The sequence below is a fragment of the Rhamphochromis sp. 'chilingali' genome (assembly GCF_963969265.1).
Source record: "Rhamphochromis sp. 'chilingali' genome assembly, chromosome: 3".
Taxonomy (NCBI): Eukaryota; Metazoa; Chordata; class Actinopteri; order Cichliformes; family Cichlidae; genus Rhamphochromis; species Rhamphochromis sp. 'chilingali'.
The window spans coordinates 4757786-4783470 of NC_137931.1; the positions used below are offsets into that span (position 1 = coordinate 4757786).

Sequence of the window (25685 nt, forward strand, 5' to 3'; positions counted from 1 at the left end):
AAAGAGTAAACTTTTAAAAGTAAGTACTGAATATGTCACTTAATAATGAAGAACATTAAAACATTACAGTTGGCCACAAGTCGGCAGAGTAATGTGACATTAGTGATGTTTGTACTTTCAGTGTCAACTTGGTTTTAAAGCCTTTACTTTAAAATATGCGCCGTTCAATAGTCGACCTTAATCTTACAGAGAATCTGATGATTTTATGGATAATTAAAGTCAGTCATCCACAAACACAACAAGCTGAAAGTCAGTGATGCTGCTCGGTTTGCAGTCCTGAATATCACTGCACAAGCAGGATTCACTGCACTGTTAATGTTAGCTGTGTTATATTGCTGCCTCTGTTCGGTGGTGTCGAGCCAAACGGACTTTAACGTGTGTTTGAACGAGCTGACGGTTCACTTTAATCACAGCAGTCACACATGTGTCCACTGTACCATCTGGGAACCCTTCTTGTTTAGCACTCGTAATAACACAAACACTAAATCCTCTTGTTTGTAGCAGTGTCTACACCTGAGACTGTCACCTGTCTGTCTGTCCTGCACTCTCTCTCTGTTTCTTTCTCTCTGATTGTGGAATAAAAGTATGAACATGTGTTTATAAGTTACACTTGTGTTTGAATCCTGCAGCTTATCACACATTTGATGTCCATGTGTGACGACTGCAAGTGTCCAGAGTGAGGACAGACTGAGGGACCCACTGCTGCACATCATCTGTGAGGCTTTACAGCCCTGATGATCCACCAGGACAAACTCATCAGTGTGTGAGGAAGAGGAGGAGGAAGAGCCGGCAGCAGCTGACAGATGGAGAGAATAGACAGACTGTTCCCTGTTTGTGAAGGACTGCTAGGAAAGTTTAACATAACTGTCCTGAATCAGTCTTATTAGGTAATGTTCAAATAATGTGATCATCCCAGTGTTTCAGTGTGGGAGAAAGTACTCAGGACCTTCAAGTTACACACTATGAAAGGCAGCAACAAGTTTAATGTTCAGAAACCTAAAGTATGTATCAGCAGCAGAATGGAGCTAAAAATAAATGTTTGTTTCAGTTCTATGAAGCTTTGAGTATTTTGGATCAGTAGCACTGCTGTGTTTGTTGCATCATATTGCTGTAATTGTTTATATGCTTTATATATTCTGAGGTAAGTTGATCTATAGTGTTACATCATATTCTATAAGGATGTTATGTGTTTGTAGACTTTCTGCCCAGTTTGACCCATTTAGCAGAAGTCAGCCTGTTTAAGGCTCTGATATCTATTCTGTGTGACTTAAAGCAGTTATGACATGATCTGATTTTCTCACCCAATAAAGGAATATTTCATATATCAGTCTGCTCTTCATTTGATCAGCAACAGTTATCCCAGCTCATAAACTTTCTTTTTACACATATATGTAAGCATTCAGACAGATTTAGTAATGCCAACATATTAAAAGAACAATATTTGTCTCTTATATATAATACATCACTGTAAAAGATGCTTGTCTTTGAGTGAAGATATAAAGTGATAGGAAATATAAATAAATGCAGCTTAAATCTTTCCTGAAGCTCAGTATTTGAAACAGAGTTCAAGCTCACTGCTGTAATGAATTATAATTAATATAATAATAAATATAACATTGGCCATATTGTTTTTACATTACCAAAGTGAGATGGCATCAGTCTCATGTGCAACATTAGCTAATTGTTATTTAATAGCTAATCTTAAAATTACAGTTGGATACAGAAATGAAGGCCAACAATCATGTTTCTACAGTCCCGTGGTCTCAGCCTCAGATACTCAACAAATCAAAAGATCTCATAAAAGAAAACAAACGAACAAAAAACATTTTATTTCCTCAATTTCTGTCAAACAATTCTGTATGGAACGTTTCCATCGGTGGTATCATGGTTGCTAGGCAACCTGAGCAGCACCACGAAGGCCAGACCGTCCCATTTCACAAGCCTCTCACTTCCGCCCCTCTCGCACTTCGGAGTACTCGCCCGTAGTCCGCGAAGTGCGTGTACTCCGAAGCGTGCGGTCACTGAATTGGGACACAGCTGAAGGCATATTTCTTTTTGCACGAGTTCAAAACGAAAGTGAAAATAAGTCTGTTCCACTGCACTATGAAGAGGGGACAATGGGGAATAAATGTGCTGTAAAACGGCAGACAGGGTTTCCAAAACAGTAAATATTATCAGATCAGTGACTTGTTAGATATCCAAGTAAACATAATCATATGACATGTAGCTGTTATTAATAAAAAGGGATAATCTTTTATTATGTTGTTTCCCACTTCACACCCAGAGATGGTACGAACTGATCAAGCAGTGAGATTCAAATTTTTGTTTTTCATTTGGCGGCATACAGACAACATGGCAGAGCGTGAAATCTCACTGATCTTTTCTTTACTGGCGATCTTTTCAAAAGGTGAGCGAGATACTCTGTTTTGTTATGACTGTAATGTGAGTTGATTTGTAGAGGTCAGTTTGCTCTATGGGAGCTTATAGAGTGAAGTGCATTTCACTGCCGACAGGAGTTAAAGTTGGTTTGGCAGGTAGTTTTTTATACAGTACCAGATATGGCTAGTAGATAAGATGGAATTTGACATTATGAACATCATCAGCTTAAATTCAAGTCGCTGACTCCTTTTAGAAGCAAATGCTGTTAGTGAGGAGGCACACTGGGGGATATTTCATGCGAAGTAATAACATCGAGTCAAATTTGACGGAAAGAATAATAAAACACTTAAAAATTTGCTGACTTTGCACACAAAGCTTTATCAAGTTTTATCCCTGGAAGTATAACAACCAGTATGTTTGCTTTTTGAAAATCCCCTCACTTCACTGCCATCCTACAGGTGGGAGGGACTAAGTGGCCTAACAACAGCCCCATCCTGGCTGCCAGTCAGAAGTGATGTCTTTGGTTTTATTTTCAGTTTTTCAAATGTGCTCTCTGTTCTACAAAAGTAAAAGCATTTATGAAGTTATCACAGGTGAATTCTGAGCGATCATAACAGGTCATTTTACACTGACGAATACCTCTCAAATCGGAGGAGCTCATTTATCGTTTGTATTATTAACTAATAGGTCACTTGTGTATTCTTGCATTTTATTTAGGCTTTTACAAAAAAAAAAATTATTCTTTGCTTTTACAGCACAAATAGGCTGCTGCATCAGTTTTTAATAGCCAACTAGTACAGAGGTTAGAGCGACAATAAAGTCACTTTATGCAGCAAATACAGCTTATAATAAAAGTATAAAATCCTAGAAAATAAGAGGCAAAACAGGAGTGAGAGCTTTTCTTTCTCTTTCATTCATAAGATAGTTTATTTATTATTTATATTTTGGATCTTGGTGTTTGAGTGAATGAACATCCTCCATTGGTGGAAGCTGAAGAAGGAAGAATTCTGTACAGCATTCAGGTTCTGGGTGTTAGGGAAGAGTTACCAGCTGGAGTAACATAAGAGTGGAGGAAGGTGCACACAGGTGGAGTCCATCTCATTCAAAGGTGCAATCTAAAAGAGGCAGGAGACTGCAAGGTAATGCCAGGGGAAGCATCGCAGGGTCGTCTGTAGGGTGACTTTGGACATCAAGAAGAGGAGGCGGGTAAAGTAAATGAGACAAAAGAAAATCAATAGAGTAACAGAAATAATAACAATATTTATAATGATAACAAGAAGATAAAGATGAAGCCTATATAGATCTTTACAATACAATCCACTGTTTCGTTAATTTATAAGATTATTTAAAAGATCCAGCCCAAATTACACTCTGGCCCATCCAAATCTGGGCACTGTGCCTGGTCCCACATCTCTCGTATGTCTCTGTTGTTGCCCAGGACCTAACCTAGCAACAGTCACTGATGCTACAGGCTGTCACTGTGAACTATACCACAATAGTGCAAAACACAAAGCTTAGCCTGCACTGAACTTCCATTTTAGCCTTTGCATATCATGAAATTATTATCATGTGATTTACTTTGAAAGATATTCCACAATGTGACATAATTAGATAACTTCAGCAGCACGTCACGTACAGCTCTGCTGTCTGGTTACAAACATCTAAGTTGATTTAAGAGATTACATGTAACCTTTAAATTTCCATTTTGTAAAGTTTAAGGTGCTGAGCGATCAGAACAGCATATTTGTCTTTATTTTGAATTTGTCTGCCACTTCAAGTTTCTCCATTTATGCTACATCCTGTTCTGTAGTTCTAGCTAGAAACAGAAGAACCTTTAAGAGGACATGTATGATCATGACAGGGTAAAGGTGGCCCATGTGGTGACTTAACTGTTTCTGTGGCATCAGCAGGGATAACCATCAGCCTGTGGTTCATATGCTGCTCAAGCCATTCATAATTTTCGTGTCATTTTCTCTGTGCAGGTCATACATCTGGGATACAAACACAGCACACTGTGCTGGCAGCAGTGGGAGATAAGGCCTGCTTGAACTGTGAGCTCATGCTTTCTAAAGACGTCCTTCAAGTCACATGGCAGATGATCTCAGGAAGTTCAGAAAAAAATATGGCCACCTACAACAAGTACTTTGGCCAGAGAGTGAATCCTGAGTTTACAAAGAAAGTGGAGTTTAAAAATCCTGCACTACAGAACTGCTCCATAGTCATCAGGAATGTGACGGAGCAGGATGAAGGCTGCTATCGCTGTCTGTTTAACACTTATCCTGAAGGAGCCTTCACAGGTAGAACCTGCCTCCACGTCTACGGTAAGGACACGTGGTCTAGAGCTATAGAGGAAACCTATCCACAGCTAAAACTAGATCTCTACATCATCTGCACCCACAGTGCTTGTGGTATTTACTGTTAATGGCAATAATATAGAAAACAAAACAAATGTGAAAAAAAATACAAAATATATTAAAAATAGGAATTGCTCAGTACAGTTGGGAAGTACCAGTTTTACCTCGATACAATATTATCTCAATACTACACTCACAAATTAATATTATTGCAATTCCTAACATTTTACAATATACTGAAAAACCTTCCTCTTCTATATAACTAGAATACATCCTGGCAGTTGAGTCCCCGTTAGTTGTGCTTATTGATAAAAACTCAAAAGTGTCTTTTTATTAGGAGATAGCTTTGTCAAGATGGGTGCGTTGAATGTTTTTTTGGTTGAGTTGATTTAATGTAATTTTGCACAGTAGTGCATGAGATGAGCCATTTTATTAGGTATTCCCAGACATTTGTTTTGTAATTTATTCAATAACATTTTCATATTTGGTGTCCCTGTAATGATATAATATCACCATGCAAAATATTGAAATACTCTTCTGCATCGGGTTTTCCTCCACCCTTAATGCTTAGTATGCAGGGTTTCAAAAGACAGGTAAGGAAAGAGACTGTGAAAATTTGTATTTCATACTTTATTCACAAATACTCTGTTTAGAAATTAAAATATTTTATTAAAAGAATAATATTTTGTTTCCTATCCTCAATGTTAAATCATTTTGTAGAAGTTTTTACACCACTCTTCACAGTAAATCTATTTACATAGAGAATGCGATTGCCTAAAACACTGCACAGCTATAGTATACAAATCAGCAACACACACAGGCTTATTTGGATTTTTATTTCCACATTTAATGGTGACTTTTCTTAAATATATTCTCTTCGCAGAGCTGCATGAACCTGTCCTTGATGTCAGAGAGTCAAACTCTACTGAAGAGTGGGTTGTTTCCTGTTCAGCCACTGGTCGACCTGCTCCCACTGTAACACTCAGTGTCTCACAACAAGACCTCAGCTTCACACAGTACAACACTGTCAATGTGTCCAACGCCAACGCTACATTCACTGTCACCACTACAGCTGTGCTCTCAGGTTCACGTAAACACAGCACACAGGTGGGATGTGCAGCACGAGTGCTCTCTGCCCCTCAGCGAGGGGTGACGGTGATGATTTACGAGGTCCAAAAGACACCTGATGCTACTGAGGATGGTGAGAAACATTCAAATTCACAGATTTATAGATTGATGCCCTGCCACTCTAATATTTGGGTTCCTGTTTTTAGGCTCTTATGAGAAGATCACATCCCATAGCAGTGAATCAAGTAAGTTTGCCTTTCCATGTGTGTAATTTGTAAGTGCTTTATGAATGGTGCTCCAAGTCACAGTTTTCCTCTGTTCTCCCAGATTTCACCTGGATCATTGTATTAGTTATGGTGTTGGTGGTTGCAGTGTTAGTGGTGATGTTGTATGTGGTTCATCGCGATTGGATCTCGGCTTTCTTCACTGCTCATTTCAAACAACAAAACAAGACTGGGTAATTTTCACTTTAATATAGTCTCCTCGTAATGTAAGTTTGTCACTGTTAATATAGTAATGATTTACTGACATTAAGAAACTTCACATGAACACCTATAAATCTTTTCAGAAAAACCCCAGTAAATACCATTTATATGTTTTTGCAGTATATAATTTAAATCCTTTAAATGTTTTCATCACTCAGGGACCCAGAGAAGACCAACACACCACTAAAATCAAAGCAAGACATTGATGAGTAAGTACATTTCATAACTATTCATATTTTACAGCATTTTTTCTTTGTCAGTTTTGTTTTTTCCATTTTCTTGTCTGTCAGCTTAACTTCATCCTGATGAAACTGAAGTGTTTCAGTGAATCACACACTTAAGTTAATCACACTTGATTGTTTCATCTCCTTCATGTATGCATTGTTCATGAACTTTAATCTTCATGTATATATACAGTCATCATTTGCTGTGTGAGTGGAAATGAACTCATGTCTTGTTTCTGTCTGAAGGAACAAAACACCTTTAATAGCGCACGAGAACGAGCAGCTCAGGCAGCGGACGTCTACAAAGAAAACTCCAAAAAACATCAGCAGGAAAGACCCTAACCCATTAGCAGCAAAAAGACTGTTTGGAGACGATCAGTCAATCAAAACTAAAATAGATGAACAAACTGCATCACTGGCTGATTAAATAAAGAGGACCGTGTCAACAACAAAGATTCCTACCTGATATTTCTAGACAACACTAATAAGAATTCAATAAAGAGAGATCAGTGGGAAGAAATGAACATGAGTTATTAAAATAGAGAATTTAATGTACTTGGTGATTAGACTCTGATGACCCGCCACGTCAGAACGGAGGCTTGGATGGAGCTCTGACTGAGCTGTCTGTGAGGTGGAGACAGGGAGGAGGTGGGCTGAATGAATAACATGTACAACTGATTAATAATAGTTATTCTGCTTCATAGACATTTGTTTGTTATATCATACTGTTAACATGTAATTGGTTATAAAGTTTTGATATTTTGTAACATGGATTGTAATAGAGTAAAATAAGCTGTGAAGTGTGTTAAGTTGTTTCTGCAGATTAAATGAGGACTGCAGAGATGTGATTTATTTCCAAATGTAACTCAGTGTGTGCTGCAGATCTGCATCTAATATACACAGAAAGAGCACATGATGGCACTGTTGGTTCAAACTAACTGAGGAAGTTTTGCAACTGTCAAAGGACCATGCCTGTAAACATTACTCTAAGAAAACCAAATGTTAACGGTGTTTCTGGTTAGTTATTATTATATAAGTATAATGTTTTTATTATCTTATGGCAAAACTCTAAATAAATCAATTTGTATCTCCTATTTTCTCCTGCTTATGAGCTCATGTTTTGTTTAAAGTTGCATAGACTCCAAGTGCTTGTCTAAACAGATTAGTCATGTTTCACAACTTAATCCGAGGTATTTGAAGCGTTTCATCTTACATTTGTCAGTCTGTCTGTGCGAGTATTCTAAACGAAAGTAGAAGTAAGTTGTTGGTCTGTTCCACTGCACACTGAAGAGGGGACAATGAGCTGTAAAATAGCAGAGAGGTTTTACAAAAAGAAAAATGTTTATCAAGTCAGTGACTTATTAGCTATCACATCAAACACCATGAAATGTTGTGTAGCTGTTATTAGGAAGAAGGATGACTTTCACTTTGCTGTTTTTCACTACACTCCCAGTGACATTTTGGACTGGCCGAACATTCAACGTAAGTTCAAAATTGGGCGTTGTTTGTTAGCTTTTTAAATTTGGTAATATGCAGACAAAATGGCAGCACGCAGTCACAATTGTCCTTTCATTGCTGGCAGTCTTTTCAAAAGGTGAGAGAGACACTGTTTTCTTTATTATTTTTAATGATTTTAAAATGACTTGCTCTCACTTTGCTCTGTGGTAAGTGTCTAAAATGATTTGACAGACGGTTCCAGTGTAACGGGGCGAAAGAGAGAAGAAATCCTCTAAGCTGTATAAAAGGTAGAATTAGGAAAGTGTTACTAAAGAAAGCCATCGGCTTAAATTGAAATTGACCAAACATAATCTTAATAAAACTAGTGCTTTCAGTTTGATTTCCAAATAGCTGATGAGTAACTAATTATTGTGCTTCTAAAAACTGGAGAGCTGCTCTATGCTCCCTGAGTACGCCCCAGAAACTCAGAAATTATGTTCTTAATAGCATTTTTTGTTTTGGGTCCATCTCTCTCTCCCTCTCTCTCTACATATATATTATATACATATATCACACACACACACACACACACACACACACACACACACACACACACACACACACACACACACACACACACACACACACACATACATATATATATATTCAAAACACAGAAACAAACCCCACCCCAGAGGGATCAATCAATTGTAATTTGTAAATTCTAAACACATTTCAATTACTTTTATTTTCCACAATAATTAGTTAACACAGTAAAATACACCTTTCAACTGAAACTGAAATGTAAGTATGCCCTAAAACTAACCCAATCAAACTACAAACATATATAGAAACAAGAGCACAGGTGTTCTTTCCACTCAATTTAAATAAAGGAGCTACAGTCTAACCGATGCACCCTGGTGGCCACATGTTTTTATGAATCATCAAATTCTTAAAACCATTGCAACAATGGACAAATCAGTCTACTGAAGTAATAGCTATAGCCACCAAAAACACTTTAAACACACATTAAATAAATCTCAAGATTCTCTATTAGTCATGACTGAAACATTACTTTCACCACTACAAGAGCTATGTGGCTCATTGCCTCTCTGAAAGGACTGACAGTGAGCCTCTGTCTCTGCACTAGGACTCTGGGTCTTCTCTTCGATTTTCACCCTCCTGTCCAGTGGCAGTCGTAGCCCGTTTGGCGCCCTGGACGAACACTCCCTCTAGCGCCCCCCCCCCCCCCCCCCCCACACACACACACACACACAAAACATATTAAGGATTGTACATTAACATAAAGCTGTTGTACACACACATAGATATGAGGAGAGAGAGAGTATGCATGCAAACGGATACCAAACAGCCATCATAATTTGTCATACAATGAGAACAGGACAAATCAACAATTGACAACGACTAATTAATATTAAAATCTGTAACATAATGTATTGTTTGGAGTTTAGTCTGTTACTGTTACTATTTTTACCATTTCTTCTTGGAGCAACTGTAACACACATTATTTCCTTAGGGATTAATAAAGTATTCTGATTCTGATTGTTTCAGGATGAGCTGCCATTATCCAATCACACATCTGCTTACCTGTATCTTTTGCTCATTTCTCCTCCTCTTCTTTTCTCTTTTTTCTAAACTGAGCACCTGATGGCTTTGAACTTTTCTTGTCCATCTTCCATTGGTTTTAATTTTGCACTCCAGTATGAACACCCATCCCTCAACCCAAGGATCACCCCAACATGATCTAACACACCTACACCTTAGTTCACAGATTCACTTTGTCGAGGGTTTATTTCTGGGATTTCACACAACCCAGGATTCAAATCATGAATACATAATGGGCTTGGATTTACAACATTATAAATGAAATGTGCTCTATTTGGAAACATCCGCCCCCCTCCCCTTTCGACGGGTTGTGTGAGACTTTAAATCAGCAAACTGTAAATTATACATTTTAAATTGTTATTGATCCCTTTACCCCGAGTCCTAACGTGTATATTTATTTTCTTACTCTTCTTATATTTATTGTTCGTTTACTTGCACTGCTGTAACTGGAGCCTTGTCGTCACGTCTCTCTATATACTCGACTGTATGTAGCGGAGATGACAATAAAGTTTACTTTGACTTCAGCAGCGAGCAGGCGCACCGAGGGCTCTCGCGCTCACTTTTCGTGTATAGAATTTCGAAAAAACATCGGTGCAAATTATAAGTCTGTATTATGATGTCTGGTGTTTTCGTGTTTGTTTGTTGGTTTGTTTTTATTTTGCGAGCTGGTTATTAGATGCTGCTCCAGCCGGCTCTCCTCTCTGCAAGCAACAGGCGCACCTCGCAAACGAAGGGCGCGCTTACTCCCAGCAAATGGGCGATAGAAAACCGATCGGTGGCTCTGCCATTCCCAATATGCGCTGGCATGACGTCGGGGCAGCACCAGTACGAGCATTTTTTATTTTTTATTTTTTTTTTTGCCGCTGCCCGTGATGCCGCCCCCCACCACGATGCCCCTATCTGAAACCGCTACTGCTCCTCTCTTTACTCTTTTGACAAAGTACTCCTTTTCGTGGTCTTTCATGTATGTATGTTTGAAGAGTTTCATCTTACATTTGTCAGCCTGGCTGTTCGTTTCAAACGAAAGTGAAAGTAAATTGTTGGTCTGTTCCACTACACACTGAAGAGGGGACAACGAGGAATAAGCGTGATGTCAAATGGCCGAGAGATTTTACAAAATAGTAAAATGTTTATCAAATCAGTGACTTATTAGATTTCCCAATGAATGCTTTGTATTTTATGTAGCTGTGATTAATGAGAGGGATCATGTTTTGCTTTGTCGTTCTCACTACACACCCTGTGACATGGACTGGCCGAGCTTCTCTTGTGCAGTTTGCAGTTTTGAAATTTAGCGGTAAACCGATAACATGGCAGGACGCGCGATCACGTTTGTCTTTAGTTTGCTGGCGGTTTTTTCAAACGGTGAGTGAGATACACTATTTCATTTATGAATTTATTTATATTAATTCGATCTGCTGTAGTCAGTTTGCTCTAAAGTGATCTGACGGATGGTTTCTGGGCGATAGACAGAAGAAATCACAACATATATAGAACGAGTATAAATTTAGAGTTAAGAAAGTGTTACTAAAGAAAGTCATCAGCTTAAATTGAAATTGATGAAGCGTGATCTCGACTAACTTTCATTTTCACGGTTGGAACATAAAAGCTGCATTTACATCAAGTCTGACAAAAAAGAAACGCCGGATGTCACTAACAGGTATACCTACAGCCATAAAACGGTGATATTTAAACGTTTTAAGGGTCTGTTTTAACAGACGCAGCTTTCACAGTAGGCGTTTAGTTGATGAGGGACTGCAGAGAACAATTGGATGCAAGTTAAGCTCTCACACCGGGTCGCAATCAGTCAACCAATTCCGTGTTTAATACCTTAATACTCAATACTCTAATTTTTGGTAATGAGCCAATAACAAGTTAATACGGAGCTGGTGTTGACAATACCGGTACCAACAGTAATAATTAGAATTGTTGACAACTATGTTGATCAGTGACTGGTGAACAGTAATTGATTAACAATAATTAGTCAAAATTTATATTCACTTTAATGGTTAAGTCACTTGTCACAAATCTTATTGTTTCCAACCATGGTGTACCAGCATTTGTGAGCCAAAAGTTGAGTTGCTTGTAAAAACTGTCGCACATGTTATATTTTGAAACCTTCATCCTTTGCAGAGCTTCATCGACCTGTTCTTCATGTCAGATTTCACAGGTGGCATTGTTAGACACTGATCGGTATCACGTAGTAAAGCTTCCAGCATTATATTGAAAAGTCTGCAGTGTAGATAAATAATTCAAACTATTTCGTCACAGCTTGATTTCAGCAGGTATATGATGCAGATAACTATTAATAAATACTCAGATATCATATTAACCATTTCTTCCTCCTTTTTATTGATGAAAAAGCTGATCAAAAGCAGGATCATTGTTGCTAAATGTCAAACACAAAGACGTAATGTCAGAAGAGTTCCTGGGATAAACAACTGTAAGAGGCAACGTGGAGGTGAAAGAGAGTCTCAAGGAGATGCACCTTTTTAATGTCTTTAATTATCATTTGTAATTTGGATGAGTTCGGAATGACAAACATAGTGGATAATTAGAGAGCCAAGTGTTTGTCTTTTGAACACATGTAGATCCTACATAATACTTCTGCACGTCTTTATTAATATTGTGAATTTAATTGATTTGCCAAAAAGAAACATAACACACATCTTACTGGTAGCACTGTTTTTGTTTTTGAAATTCCATATTAGACATCCAATAATATCATTGAAGTACATTATTTTATTCACATATGTGAAACCTGATACATTGTTATTATTTAGTGCCATAAATTAAACTCAGTCTAATCCCTAGCCTGAATTATTGTTTCAGTCTTCCCATCAAGAGCACTCAGTTCATCTTTAACTGATGTTTTTCTCCATGCAGCTCTAACAGCAGTGATCCAAACACAGCAGACTGTGCTGGCAGCAGTGGGAGAAGATGCTGAAGTCAGCTGTCAGCTCTTGAAGACTAAAGACGTCCTTCAGGTCACATGGCAGAAAATCTCTCCTGATGTGGAGACAAATGTTGCCACCTACAGCAAGTACTATGGTCAGAGAGTGAATGATGGCTTTACAGATAAAGTTGGGTTTATATACACTGGACTACAGAACTGCTCCATAGTCATCAGGAATGTGACATATGAGGATGAAGCCTTCTATCACTGTCTGTTTAACACTTATCCTGAAGGCTCTCTGACAGGGAGACCCTACCTCCAAGTTTATAGTAAGAACTTTTACCTCAAACAAACATAGTTGATATAAATGTGTGAGCAGCTGGTGTGTTTGTAAGAACATGTTGATGATATCTCCTGATCCTTCACAGAGCTGCATGAACCTGTTGTTGATGTCAGAGAGTCAAACTCTACTGAAGAGTGGGTTGTTTCCTGTTCAGCCACTGGTCGACCTGCTCCCACTGTAACACTCAGTGTCTCACAACAAGACCTCAGCTTCTCACAGTACAACACTGTCAGTGTGTCCAACACCAACGCTACATTCACTGTCACCACTACAGCTGTGCTCTCAGGTTCACGTAAACACAGCACACAGGTGGGATGTGCAGCACGAGTGCTCTCTGCTCCTCACAGAGAGGTGATGGTGACGATTCCTGAGGTCCAGCAGACGTCTGATCATGAATATGGTGAGAAACTCTTTCAGTCACAAATTTATAGATCGATTATATCTGGGTTAGTTCGACTGAGACCTAATATCAATGAACTTAGTACTTCTGCATTTCCTTTTTATCCATGATTAATGTATCCGTGTTGTTCAGTGTCACATTTTCCTTGCTTTTCTCTCAGATTCCACCGTGATAATTGTATCAGCTGTAGTACCGGTGTTGGTCCTTGGTTGTGTAATTCTGCTCGTCACTGTTCGTCTTAAAGAAAAAGACAAGCAGAGGTAACTTTCACATGTGGTTTAATATGTGTCTTCTTGTTAATATGATAATATATGGTGTCATTCCTGGATATGTTAATATAATAATGATTTATGACCCTAAGAACCTAACCCACATCTATCCAGTAATATCTGCAGATATTTATAGTACTGACTTTAAACTTTAAACCTTAAATCCCTCTGTCACTCAGGGACCATGAGAAGAGCAAAACACCACAAAAGTCAACCAATAAGATGGACGGGTAAGACTGTTTGATAATTATTCAAATTCTTTTTGTTATTTTTTTCATTAATTCGTGGGAATATCATTTAACCTGCTAGGACCTGGCATCCACATATGTGGACATCACATTTTGGGTTATTTAGACCAAAATACAAAATTTTGCTCTAGGGCACTTACGAGGACATTATACTGCTACTGTTCTATCAAAATTTTAAATGAATATCCTCATGTGGCTCTCATTTTTCTTAGAAACAAAAATCAGGTAAAAAAAAATCTGGTAATTCTTTGTTTTTACATTCATCGGGCCAAATATTCATAATATTCATCGGGCCAAATATCAAGGAGAAATTAAAAATGCATGCCGTGTTTTTGAACACCCAGCCACAAACATCTGCTGCACATACACTAGTAGAAGTAGACTAGTATTAGCAGATGTTTTCCAGGTGGTTGCTCCCAAACCTGTCTACATGTTTCAGCATTAATGGTCTCTTCACCGATGTCCACCATGTGCACGAGTCCGCCCCAGATGGTCCCTCTCTTCTGTAACTTTGAGGATGTGGTCCATGATTTCTAAGATGAATTTCAGGTGGTGATCGGTCAGACCACACAACAGTTTTGGACTTTGTGTCAGTCCCACGGTCCCAGAGAGGGTGGTGTCATTCCTGGATCTAGTTTGGTTTTCTGTTCACTGTCACAGTGTCGTCTGTTTTCAGTGTAGCCTGAGAGTCCAAAGATGATGATCACTCAGTGTGTGCAGAGATATCGCCAGATTCTCTGAATCTTTAAATAGAGCAGATGATGGAAACTCTACAATGTTTGGACAAAGATTGTTCCAGAAGTGTTGTTGTTTGTTCACATTCAAATGTGTAAACCTGAGCCATTTCAGAGCACAGAGGCTTTTGCCTGACCACGCTTCCAAAGACTCAGCTACCTCTGGGGCTCTTTTTATATTTTATCATATCATTATATATCATTTCTGTTACCTGTTGCCAGTTTATCTCATTGATTATAACATACTTCACCAGATATTTGTATGCATTGCATAATATCTTCAGTCTTTTTTGTCTCTGTCCCAAATGTTCTGAAATGTGTTCCTGGCATGAAATTCAAATGAGATTTTTTTTTTCATATAATTAAAATGTCTCAGTTTTAATATTTCATTTTTTTGTCTTTGTACCATTTTATTTAAATATACATTTTAAATGTATTTTTAAATTGTTGTATATTGTTTTTACACGACAAACAGAATTCAGATGCTTTAGAAATGTGGTGGCGTTATTGAAAGTAGTAATGATCTCATATTTTGTTTTTATCTAAAGGAACCAAACACCTTTAATCAAGATGGAGAGCGAGGAGATAAGACAACGAACACCAAATAACAACAGCCCAACAAATGATCCCATAAAACCACCATCACGAGCAGCAAGAAAACTTGAGCTGTAAATAAATATTTACTCATATATGCTTAGAAGTATATAATCATGTGTAGATTGAAAGAATGTCTCATCCTAGGAGGTCTGTAACAACTCTGTGTAGCATGAAGAGGGGGGTGCGTTCACTCCTCTACAGAGTGTTCTGGCATAGATCACACACCTCCTAGGAGAGGTCGTATCTTCTCTTGCTGATATATGGTATAGCAAACACATGTATATCTGTTTGAGTGTAAGAGCCTTTTGTGTGACCTAATTATTTGTCATGTCACATTTTTTGTTCTATTTGAAGCACAACTGTATTAAATTGTATTGATTAACAGCAGCAACATGTTGTAACAGTAGAGAGCTGTTGCTCGTTAAAACGAGTGCTGCAGCATTTTTATCAGGATGAGTTTTGGACTTTGGTCGTTGCAAATTTGATTCTTTTAAGTATTTCGCACCTTAAGTGAACACTGTTGTGGACTACATTTTTTATTAGCACTTTTTAATATTTTTGTTATCTTCTTTTGAACACCACACTAAAAAACTGCATTACTGTAACTTTCCATTTTTACATTGACAATGAAGCTGTTGAACCTTGAATTGTGTGTTGACACATATTTGTTTAGTGTAGGTTTTTATTGTAATGGTTGAAGCACTTTTAACATTTTAATTTCAAAATCATTGATTATGATAAATGATCACACGGCAATCTTAATGTTTGGGTTTCTTTTTCTAGGTTTGGATGAAAAATCTGGATCCATCACTAGAGAGTTTAGTATGTTTGCTTTCACATATTTATAAATTCCTGTTCAGTCTGTTTTACCTTTATAGTGCTTGACTTTATTACATCTTTCTTTTTCTTAAGATATTCATAATCGCATCTGTGGTTGTGGCCTGTGTTACTGCACGTAACTGTTTAATGTCCTAAATAAATAAATAAATAATGCAAATTTTCTGACTTGTCTCTGTTGTGCTTTTTATCCTTCTGTTGTTGGGTCCAATCCAGTGTACCACAAACTCAGATACTTTGCTCACTTTCAGTCCTTTTACTGCACTCTGAGTACTTTAACCACGCAGTTATAATTCAATAATTGTGAGTGAGATCAGACAAGAAGCAGCATGAGACGTCTTTGCACAGCTATTTATTAACTTTGGTAAATAATAGATGCCATATTCACAAATGTGAAAAAAGTGTGTGATGCGGATTTTCACCTGCTATTTCATTAAAAATGGCCACGAGATGGCGCTTTACATTCAAGATTATAACCGCTTGTCTCGTTAATTTAAAACATAGAACTGTAACATTTTATTGTGATTACCAGATAGAGTTAGGGACGCGGGTTCTGTAATATGAGTTATATTGGGAAGACGCTGACCATTTAAGGTGGTGACCTGCAAGGAGTGGGGAAATGCTTGTGTGTTAACTTTGAGTTCGAGAGCCAGGGAAGCATCCATGAAACTCTGCTCCACCCCGGAGTCAATCAGTGCCTGAAGGGAGTGGGAGGCAGAGTGGACAGTCACTTTAGCAGCTAGCATGAAACGTGGAGGAGAATGTGAAAAGGAGACCTTTCCCAGAGAGGGACAGAGAGAAAGAGCCAGGAGCAGGGATATTATGATCAGCGCCTTGCTGATCCTGCAGGTCGTGACACAGAGATTATTTCCCGTTCTTGACTAATAAATTATGTTTTAGAACTTGAGTGGTTCCCATCTATTACCAAGTAAAAGTATTTATTGGCACCTTATTTGAATTTTTCAGGATGACAAATTTTTAATGTTTTGCTTGTTTACTGGCGGTCTTTTCAAAGGGTAATTTTCATTCCATTACAAAGTTATGCTGTTGAATCATTATGATCGCTTTCAAGACCAATATTATAATTTGGAATCCAAAATGCCTCGTCAGTTTTAGTTGATTTATGGGAAATCTTTGAAAATTCAGAATTCGTAAATATGCATTAAATAATGCACAAGATTCTCTATTAGTCATGACTGAAACATTACTTTCACCACTACAAGAGCTATGTGGTTCATTGCCTCTCTGAAAGGACTGACAGTGAGCCTCTGTCTCTGCAGTCTGGGTCTTCTCTGGGATTTTCTCCCTCTTCTCTTTAGTCTTTGCAGTTCGTGCCAAGAAAAAGTACTCCTTTTCGTGGTCTTTCATGTATTAAATACTCCTTACATGTCTTGATACTTCACAAAGCTGTTTTACTAACTAACTAATCGAGCTTTGCACCACTTCATAATGTCCGTAACTCTGATAAATAATAGCTTCTACTTCTGTTTCATGGGCAAATCTTAGTATCATACTGTTAAAAACAATTAATTAGATATAATGTTTTGATATTTTGTAACATGGAGTGTAAGATGTGAAGTGTGTGATGTTCTTTCTTCTTGTGTTGAAGTCAGTGACCCCATAAGTGCAGATTAAATATGAACACTGCAAATTTGAGCAGCAGTGAGATTCAGTCAGTCCTGCTTATGTGGAAAGAGCTCATGTTTTGTTTACAGTTTCATAGACTTCAAGTGCTCGTCTAAATACATTAGATATGTTTCACAACTTAATCTGAGGTGTTTGAAGAGTTTCATCTTACATTTGTCAGTCTGGCTGTGCGTTTAAAACGAAGGTGAAAGTAAGTTGTTGGTCTGTTCCACTACACACTGAAGAGGGGACAACGAGGAATAAGCGTGATGTCAAACGGCCGAGAGATTTTACAAAATAGTAATTTTGTAGCTGTGATTAATGAGAGGGATCATGTTTTGCTTTGTCGTTCTCACTACACACCCTGTGACATGGACTGGCCGAGCTTCTCTTGTGCAGTTTGAAGTTTTGAAATTTAGCGGTGTAGGAAGTATGTAAGTCACAGGAGGGTGATGTGGGGTGAAATGAGCGGTGGAAGGGAACTTACATTTGAAAAAGTGGTTAATAAGTTAAGTCATGGTGAAGGAAAAGTGGTGGTTTTTCGTTTTTTGAGAAGTACTGGTCTCATCAAGAGGATCTGAGGATTCAGGAGTGACAGACGGTTACCAGACAGGAGATGGCGGTAATGCAACAGTTTTGGATGCAAGCTGCCGTTAAACTTGACTGAAGAAGAAGAAGAAGCAATTTAGCGATAAACAGACAACATGGCAGGACGCGCAATCACGTTTGTCTCTAGTTTGCTGGCGTTTTTCCCAAACGGTGAGTGAGATACACTGTTTCATTTCTGAATTTATTTATATGAATTTGGGCGATAGACAGAAGAAATCACAACATATATTGAACGAGTATAAATTTAGAGTTAAGAAAGTGTTACTAAAGAAAGTCATCAGCTTAAGTTGAAATTGATGAAGCGTGATCTCGACTAACTTTCATTTTCACGGTTGGAACATAAAAGCTGCATTTACATCAAGTCTGACAAAAAAGAAACGCCGGATGTCACTAACAGGTAGACCTACAGCCATAAAACGGTGATATTTAAACGTTTTAAGGGTCTGTTTTAACAGACGCAGCTTTCACAGTAGGCGTTTAGTTGATGAGGGACTGCAGAGAACAATTGGATGCAAGTTAAGCTCTCACACCGGGTCGCAATCAGTCAACCAATTCCGTGTTTAATACCTTAATACTCAATACTCTAATTTTTGGTAATGAGCCAATAACAAGTTAATACGGAGCTGGTGTTGACAATACCGGTACCAACAGTAATAATTAGAATTAGAAAGGCAGGTTAGGTAATGTTATTTGTGTTAATTAAGGGTTTTGTTTGTTTGTTTGTTTTTTTTATTTTCCAATGTAACACGTCTCATTGGGCTGAATGTATTATATTTAAAGTCTGAATATAGTCTATAGGTAATCAGTCTATTAAAATGACAACTATGTTGATCAGTGACTGGTGAACAGTAATTGATCAACATAGTTGTCATTTAGTTGTCACGTAGTAAAACTTCCAGCATTATATTGAAAAGTCTGCAGTGTAGATAAATAATTCAAACTAGTTCGTCACAGCTTGATTTCAGCAGGTATATGATGCAGATAACTATTAATAAATACTCAGATATCATATTAACCATTTCTTCCTCCTTTTTATTGATGAAAAAGCTGATCAAAAGCAGGATCATAGTGCCATAAATTAAACTCAGTCTAATCCCTAGCCTGAATTATTGTTTCAGTCTTCCCATCAAGAGCACTCAGTTCATCTTTAACTGATGTTATTCTCCATGCAGCTCTAACAGCAGTGATCCAAACACAGCAGACTGTGCTGGCAGCAGTGGGAGAAGATGCTGAAGTCAGCTGTCAGCTCTTGAAGACTAAAGACGTCCTTCAGGTCACATGGCAGAAAATCTCACATGATGTGGAGACAAATGTTGCCACCTACAGCAAGTACTATGGTCAGAGAGTGAATGATGGCTTTACAGATAAAGTTGAGTTTAAATACACTGGACTACACAACTGCTCCATAGTCATCAGGAATGTGACATATGAGGATGAAGCCTTCTATCACTGTCTGTTTAACACTTATCCTGAAGGCTCTCTGACAGGGAGACCCTACCTCCAAGTTTATAGTAAGAACTTTTACCTCAAACAAACATAGTTGATATAAATGTGTGAGCAGCTGGTGTGTTTGTAAGAACATGTTGATGATATTTCCTGATCCTTCACAGAGCTGCATGAACCTGTTGTTGATGTCAGAGAGTCAAACTCTACTGAAGAGTGGGTTGTTTCCTGTTCAGCCACTGGTCGACCTGCTCCCACTGTAACACTCAGTGTCTCACAACAAGACCTCAGCTTCTCACAGTACAACACTGTCACTGTGTCCAACACCAACGCTACATTCACTGTCACCACCACAGCTGTGCTCTCAGGTTCACGTAAACACAGCACACAGGTGGGATGTGCAGCACGAGTGCTCTCTGCTCCTCACAGAGAGGTGATGTTGACGATTCCTGAAGATGAAGAAGATGATCATGAGAAATTCTTTTAAAATCAATGATTATGATAAATGATCACACAGCAACCTTAATGTTTCTGCATTTTCTTTTTCTAGGTTTGGATGAAAAATCTGGATCCATCACTAGAGAGTTTAGTATGTTTGCTTTCACATATTTATAAATTCCTGTTCAGTCTGTTTTACCTTTATAGTGCTTGACTTTATTACATCTTTCTTTTTCTTAAGATATTCATAATCGCATCTGTGGTTGTGGCCTGTGTTACTGCACGTAACTGTTTAATGTCCTAAATAAATAAATAAATAATGCAAATTTTCTAACTTGTCTCTGTTGTGCTTTTTATCCTTCTGTTGTTGGGTCCAATCCAGTGTACCACAAACTCAGATACTTTGCTCACTTTCAGTCCTTTTACTGCACTCTGAGTACTTTAACCACGCAGTTATAATTCAATAATTGTGAGTGAGATCAGACAAGAAGCAGCATGAGACGTCTTTGCACAGCTATTTATTAACTTTGGTAAATAATAGATGCCATATTCACAAATGTGAAAAAAGTGTGTGATGCGGATTTTCACCTGCTATTTCATTAAAAATGGCCACGAGATGGCGCTTTACATTCAAGATTATAACCGCTTGTCTCGTTAATTTAATTTGACTTGAATCTCTTTCCACTTCTGTCAAACCACCAAACAAAAATATATTTTAGTCCCCTGACTAAAATAGTGAATGATTAAATGAACATTGATCTGAAGCCTTTTCCCCTCCCTGTTGTTTTGTAGAGATTAGTTCAGTCATCACATCTGTAAATTTCTGTCAGAGACAAACTCAGACTGTGCTGAGAGAAGATGTCGAATTCAGCTAGTGCAGTCTAAACACGTCCTTTGAGAGGAATAAACTGTTTCCCCCCTTTTTCTAGGGTGCTCCTTTTCCAGCTTTACATATACAGAGATGAAACTGCAACAGACTTGTGCAGACTGGTGCTTCATTGTGGCGTGAAGCACCAGTTTATGTTGACTTTAACAGTTAAATCGCTTGTCCGGTGTAGTGTAAATCAGAAGTTGACTTATTTCTAACAGTTTGTTTCACATGTATTTCGGAATCTGATCGAGCTGCTATATTTGAACCATTTCTGTGGAAATGGTTGATTCTCCTCAGCAAGGTGAGAATGGATCACAGAAATTATTTCCTTTCTATAATATCTGTGATTTTTTTTATTATTAATTTCTCAAGAGTTTGTATCCTGCTGTTATGTCTGTGCTAACATGTGCACAGCCTTTCTCTCATTATAGAGAAGAAAATTGCCCCTGTTGATATGATAGAGTATCACTACATTTATTAACAAACACAAATGTAACCAAATCAGATAATTATATATGTCCACGGGCCAGACAAACTAATGTTTTGTGCCAGAACAAAACCCTCTTTGGTGGATAAAAGGTTGCCGTCGGGTTTTGGTGTGGATATTTTTTTGGAAAGGAGTTTCCCTGGAATCACCTGCATATTAATTCACCTCCATATTTCTGTGCTTTCGTCTGGAGGTGGTATTGCTTGTTTGATTACATTCATACTCTTCTTACAGCCCACACTGCAAACGCCGCTGCGATATTTTCTGTCTATGTGCCACGGCCTACAATACCTCCCTGAGGCCCGTATAATTGCCAGCCTGCTACGCACATGGTAACTATTGTTACCAGGAGAAGTTATCAACCTGTGAAGTGTAAGTGATTTGTCGCTTAGCTAGCCCTGGCTTTGGACTTTGTATTTTATCCCTTTGGGACACTGAATTATTTTATCCCTCCATTTTTATATGCCCAGCAGAGATTATTTCCCGTTCTTGACTAACAAATTATGTTTTAGAACTTGAGTGGTTCCCATCTGTTAAGTAAAAGTATTTATTGGCACCTTATTTGAATGTGTTATGTTTTGCTTGTTTACTGGCGGTCTTTTCAAAAGGTAATTTTCATTCCATTACAAAGTTATGCTGTTGAATCATTACGATCGCTTTCCAGAACAATATTTTAATTTGGAATCCAAAATGCCTCTTCAGTTTTAGTTGACCTATGGGAAACCTTTGAAAATTCAGAACTTGTAATATTTAATAAACGAATAATAATAATAATAATAATAATAATAATAATGGATTGCATTTATATGGCGCTTTACAATTCCACTATTCATTCACTCTCACATTCACACACTGGTGGAGGCAGCTACAGTTGTAGCCACAGCTGCCCTGGGGCAGACTGACAGAAGCGAGGCTGCCTTATCGCGCCATCGGCCCCTCTGGCCATCACCAGTAGGCGGTAGGTATACACCTTTTTTATATGTATTAAAAACAAACAAACAAACAAAAAAAACAACTTTTGTAATGTTACAGATTCCCTCCTGGTTGCTAGACTTCGTTTTGACGTTTATTTAAATAACTTATTTACCGATTGAAAATATAATGACAGCAATATTATTTCATGTTCGAAATATTTTTTAGATTAAATATTAAATTCACAAAAAAAATCCTCTTTATGGAGTAAGCATGTTTTCCATGGCTACTTCAAAAAAACCAAACAAACAAACCAAGCTTGAAGTCATGAGCAGGAGTTCATAATAAGTGATGACAGCAGTGTACGCAGAATCTGCCGTTATAGTTAAGAATGGCACCGCATAAGATAGACTTATGCAACTTTTTTTTTTTTTTTTTTTGGTGGGGGATGTCACAGCAGATAGTACAAGAAGAAAGTCGAGTCTACGGTAGTGCAAAGTCTACGCTGTGTGTAGACGGTTACGTCTTTTCATTGGCCCGGAGTCTACGGTGAGCATAGACACTGTAGACTCGAGCCGATAGGAGCGCCGAATCCCACTGTAGACGACCAATCGTCTGTTCGGCGGAAGTTGCGTCACCAAAACAACAACAACACGCAGCGGAGGAGCGAAGAAGCCGGAAAGTCCGCTATTTTTTTTTTAATGGAAACTGGCATTTCTTCTGTGTTTACCTTGGATTTAGCGGAAATTACACGACGCTGAATAGCGCGTTTAACCCTTTTTCTTTGTGGTAAATGTTAGCCGCCCGCTAGCCGACATCTAATGTATTACGCCCATCTTTTCAGTGGCTACAACTGCTTTCCGTGGCTCGTTACAAACGATCTGAGATATATGAAGTAGTAAGTGTATTTAATGTCATACTAGGCAGATTTACTGCACTGCCATTTACTACACATTTACCCGTGTTTGGCTATTGTCTGTACATCTCGCTCGTTGTAAACTTTCTTTAAGTATGTGTAACATTCACAATTATATTGTTGATGGTAACGTGTATGATTCCAGCCTACCTGATGGGCACTTTTGACTTTTTGTAGTTCAGTTCAGTGATTGACTATCCTGCAGTGCTGTTTTCCTGTATTCATCCACTCATCTCTACATTTACAGAATAAATAGGTTTGTGTATTTCCTAAATATTTCGTTCCTGCTGTTCTTTTGTTTTGCACAAAAGGGAAATGTTGTCATGAAGCTTTTCCTCAAGCTGCCTCCACTGAGTGAGCAGCGGCGCCCTCTGCAGTTTGTGTGTGGGAGTGCAAAAGCTTACAGCACCTGGTATTCCCAGGCGGTCTCCCATCCAAGTACTGACCAGGCCCGACCCTGCTTAGCTTCCGAGATCAGACGAGATCGGGCGTGTTCAGGGTGGTATGGCCGTAAGCGAGGGAAACCCGCTATAAAAGACCTTTTATACTTGGCAAATGTCACGCACTTTAAAATATAGGATTGTACTAAGCTTCACATGTTACAGCGAAAACATGCAAACCTTTGTTGTGAACTGCAGCTTCAACACTGAGCTGCAAAAATGCTTTTCCCGCGGTAACGTCACCATAATAACACATGTTACTTTCTCACAGCACAGTGTTAAAGTGACAGAGAGCACACAGTGTGTTAGGACCATTTGGAAGTCCAACATTTTTGTGCTTTGGACAATTCAACTTATATACAGGACATAAAAACCTAAGCATGACTGCGTCATCACAGCATGTATAAAGAGGCTGTTTGTGAAGCAGTCCCTCGCTTACGGCCACACCACCCTGAACGCGCCCGATCTCGTCTGATCTCGGAAGCCAAGCTGGGTCGGGCCTGGTCAGTACTTGGATGGGAGACTTCCTGGGAATACCAGGTGCCGTAAGCTTTTGCATTTCAACACACAAATGACAGTTTAAATAGTGAAACGGATCTGAGGCACTCTTTAAGCTCATTTTCCAATAGGATGGTTAGTGAGTCTTGCGCAAAGAGCTCTTCCACTCATGTAGTAATGTCAAATTCTTCAAGCGTTACATCAGTATCACTGTACATGCACAGAGCACCTGTAGATGTTTTTGTGCAAACACTCACAATTGTTTATGACGTGAATATTGCTGCATTAAGTATGCATTATAACTGTGCTGTCATGGGCAGCTATTAAAAATAAAAGTAGAAACTAATCAATATGCTTCACTCTAAATTGTTTTTTAAATCCCAATAAATGGGTTACAGTATCTACATGAACCCCGTTGTCGAGGAAGCCTCTCACTTACGGCCATACCAGCCTGTTCTCATCTGATCTCTGAAGGTAACCAGGGGCGGTCCTGCATAGTCGCGTCACCTTCACCTTGCTCCATGTTAGAAACTCCATGATATCGTGTTCCCTGCTCAGGGTAGCACACTGATGCGCATTTATTCAGTATTCTTCGGGGCCGCAGTCGGCAGCCAATAAGAGTTAAAACTCGTTGCACAAGAGTGTCAGGTTGACACTGTGCCCGCTGCACGCTACAAGGTTAACGAGTTCCTCACTATTGAGCCCAGACGGACTAGCCGTAGACATTCTCTACATTTACAGAATAAATAAGTTTGTGTATTTCCTAAATATTTCGTTCCTGCTGTTCTTTTGTTTTGTTTTGCACAAAAGGGAAATGTTGTCATGAAGCTTTTCCTCAAGCTGCCTCCACTGAGTGAGCAGCGGCGCCCTCTGCAGTTTGTGTGTGGGAGTGCAAAAGCTTACAGCACCTGGTATTCCCAGGCGGTCTCCCATCCAAGTACTGACCAGGCCCGACCCTGCTTAGCTTCCGAGATCAGACGAGATCGGGCGTGTTCAGGGTGGTATGGCCGTAAGCGAGGGAAACCCGCTATAAAAGACCTTTTATACTTGGCAAATGTCACGCACTTTAAAATATAGGATTGTACTAAGCTTCACATGTTACAGCGAAAACATGCAAACCTTTGTTGTGAACTGCAGCTTCAACACTGAGCTGCAAAAATGCTTTTCCCGCGGTAACGTCACCATAATAACACATGTTACTTTCTCACAGCACAGTGTTAAAGTGACAGAGAGCACACAGTGTGTTAGGACCATTTGGAAGTCCAACATTTTTGTGCTTTGGACAATTCAACTTATATACAGGACATAAAAACCTAAGCATGACTGCGTCATCACAGCATGTATAAAGAGGCTGTTTGTGAAGCAGTCCCTCGCTTACGGCCACACCACCCTGAACGCGCCCGATCTCGTCTGATCTCGGAAGCCAAGCTGGGTCGGGCCTGGTCAGTACTTGGATGGGAGACTGCCTGGGAATACCAGGTGCCGTAAGCTTTTGCATTTCAACACACAAATGACAGTTTAAATAGTGAAACGGATCTGAGGCACTCTTTA

General features: G+C 38.7%; 2 protein-coding genes and 1 pseudogene across 4 annotated transcripts; all 3 read left to right on the forward strand.

Moving 5' to 3' along the window:
- The first annotated feature begins 2343 nt into the window (after nucleotides 1–2343).
- Nucleotides 2344–7596, forward strand: LOC308393929 (nectin 1b-like). Its single transcript, XM_080877990.1, has 7 exons — nucleotides 2344–2407; nucleotides 4362–4700; nucleotides 5617–5934; nucleotides 6008–6046; nucleotides 6129–6258; nucleotides 6445–6495; nucleotides 6757–7596. The coding sequence occupies exons 1-7, from the start codon at nucleotides 2353–2355 to the stop codon at nucleotides 6935–6937; spliced, it is 1113 nt and encodes a 370-aa protein (XP_080734116.1). The 5' UTR covers nucleotides 2344–2352; the 3' UTR covers nucleotides 6938–7596.
- Nucleotides 7597–10832: 3236 nt separating this feature from the next.
- Nucleotides 10833–15985, forward strand: LOC308393930 (nectin-3-like; annotated as a pseudogene). The gene is made up of 6 exons (XR_013974775.1): nucleotides 10833–10935; nucleotides 12457–12795; nucleotides 12895–13209; nucleotides 13370–13469; nucleotides 13658–13708; nucleotides 15009–15985. The product of XR_013974775.1 is annotated as a nectin-3-like (transcript).
- Nucleotides 15986–18198: 2213 nt separating this feature from the next.
- On the forward strand, nucleotides 18199–20344 carry LOC308394607 (OX-2 membrane glycoprotein-like). 2 transcript variants are annotated; one of them, XM_080879008.1, is made up of 4 exons: nucleotides 18199–18279; nucleotides 19302–19640; nucleotides 19740–20005; nucleotides 20123–20344. In XM_080879008.1, the coding sequence occupies exons 1-4, from the start codon at nucleotides 18225–18227 to the stop codon at nucleotides 20222–20224; spliced, it is 762 nt and encodes a 253-aa protein (XP_080735134.1). In that variant the 5' UTR covers nucleotides 18199–18224; the 3' UTR covers nucleotides 20225–20344. The 2 variants fall into 2 exon arrangements, with proteins under 2 accessions (XP_080735134.1, XP_080735135.1); XM_080879009.1 differs by having other exon boundaries at nucleotides 19740–19963.
- The last annotated feature ends 5341 nt before the right edge of the window (nucleotides 20345–25685 follow it).

What these genes read in the sequence shown, in the direction of transcription:
- LOC308393929 (XM_080877990.1), top strand. Translation starts at nt 2,353, where the DNA reads ATGGCAGAGCGTGAAATCTCACTGATCTTTTCTTTACTGGCGATCTTT. An exon ending in ATCCCATAGCAGTGAATCAA is followed by an intron (nt 6,047 to 6,128) that starts GTAAGTTTGCCT and finishes CTGTTCTCCCAG; the next exon opens with ATTTCACCTGGATCATTGTA. An exon ending in AAACAACAAAACAAGACTGG is followed by an intron (nt 6,259 to 6,444) that starts GTAATTTTCACT and finishes TTCATCACTCAG; the next exon opens with GGACCCAGAGAAGACCAACA.
- LOC308394607 (XM_080879008.1), top strand. Translation starts at nt 18,225, where the DNA reads ATGGCAGGACGCGCAATCACGTTTGTCTCTAGTTTGCTGGCGTTTTTC. An exon ending in GCTGGCGTTTTTCCCAAACG is followed by an intron (nt 18,280 to 19,301) that starts GTGAGTGAGATA and finishes TTCTCCATGCAG; the next exon opens with CTCTAACAGCAGTGATCCAA. An exon ending in TCTCTGCTCCTCACAGAGAG is followed by an intron (nt 20,006 to 20,122) that starts GTGATGTTGACG and finishes TTCTTTTTCTAG; the next exon opens with GTTTGGATGAAAAATCTGGA.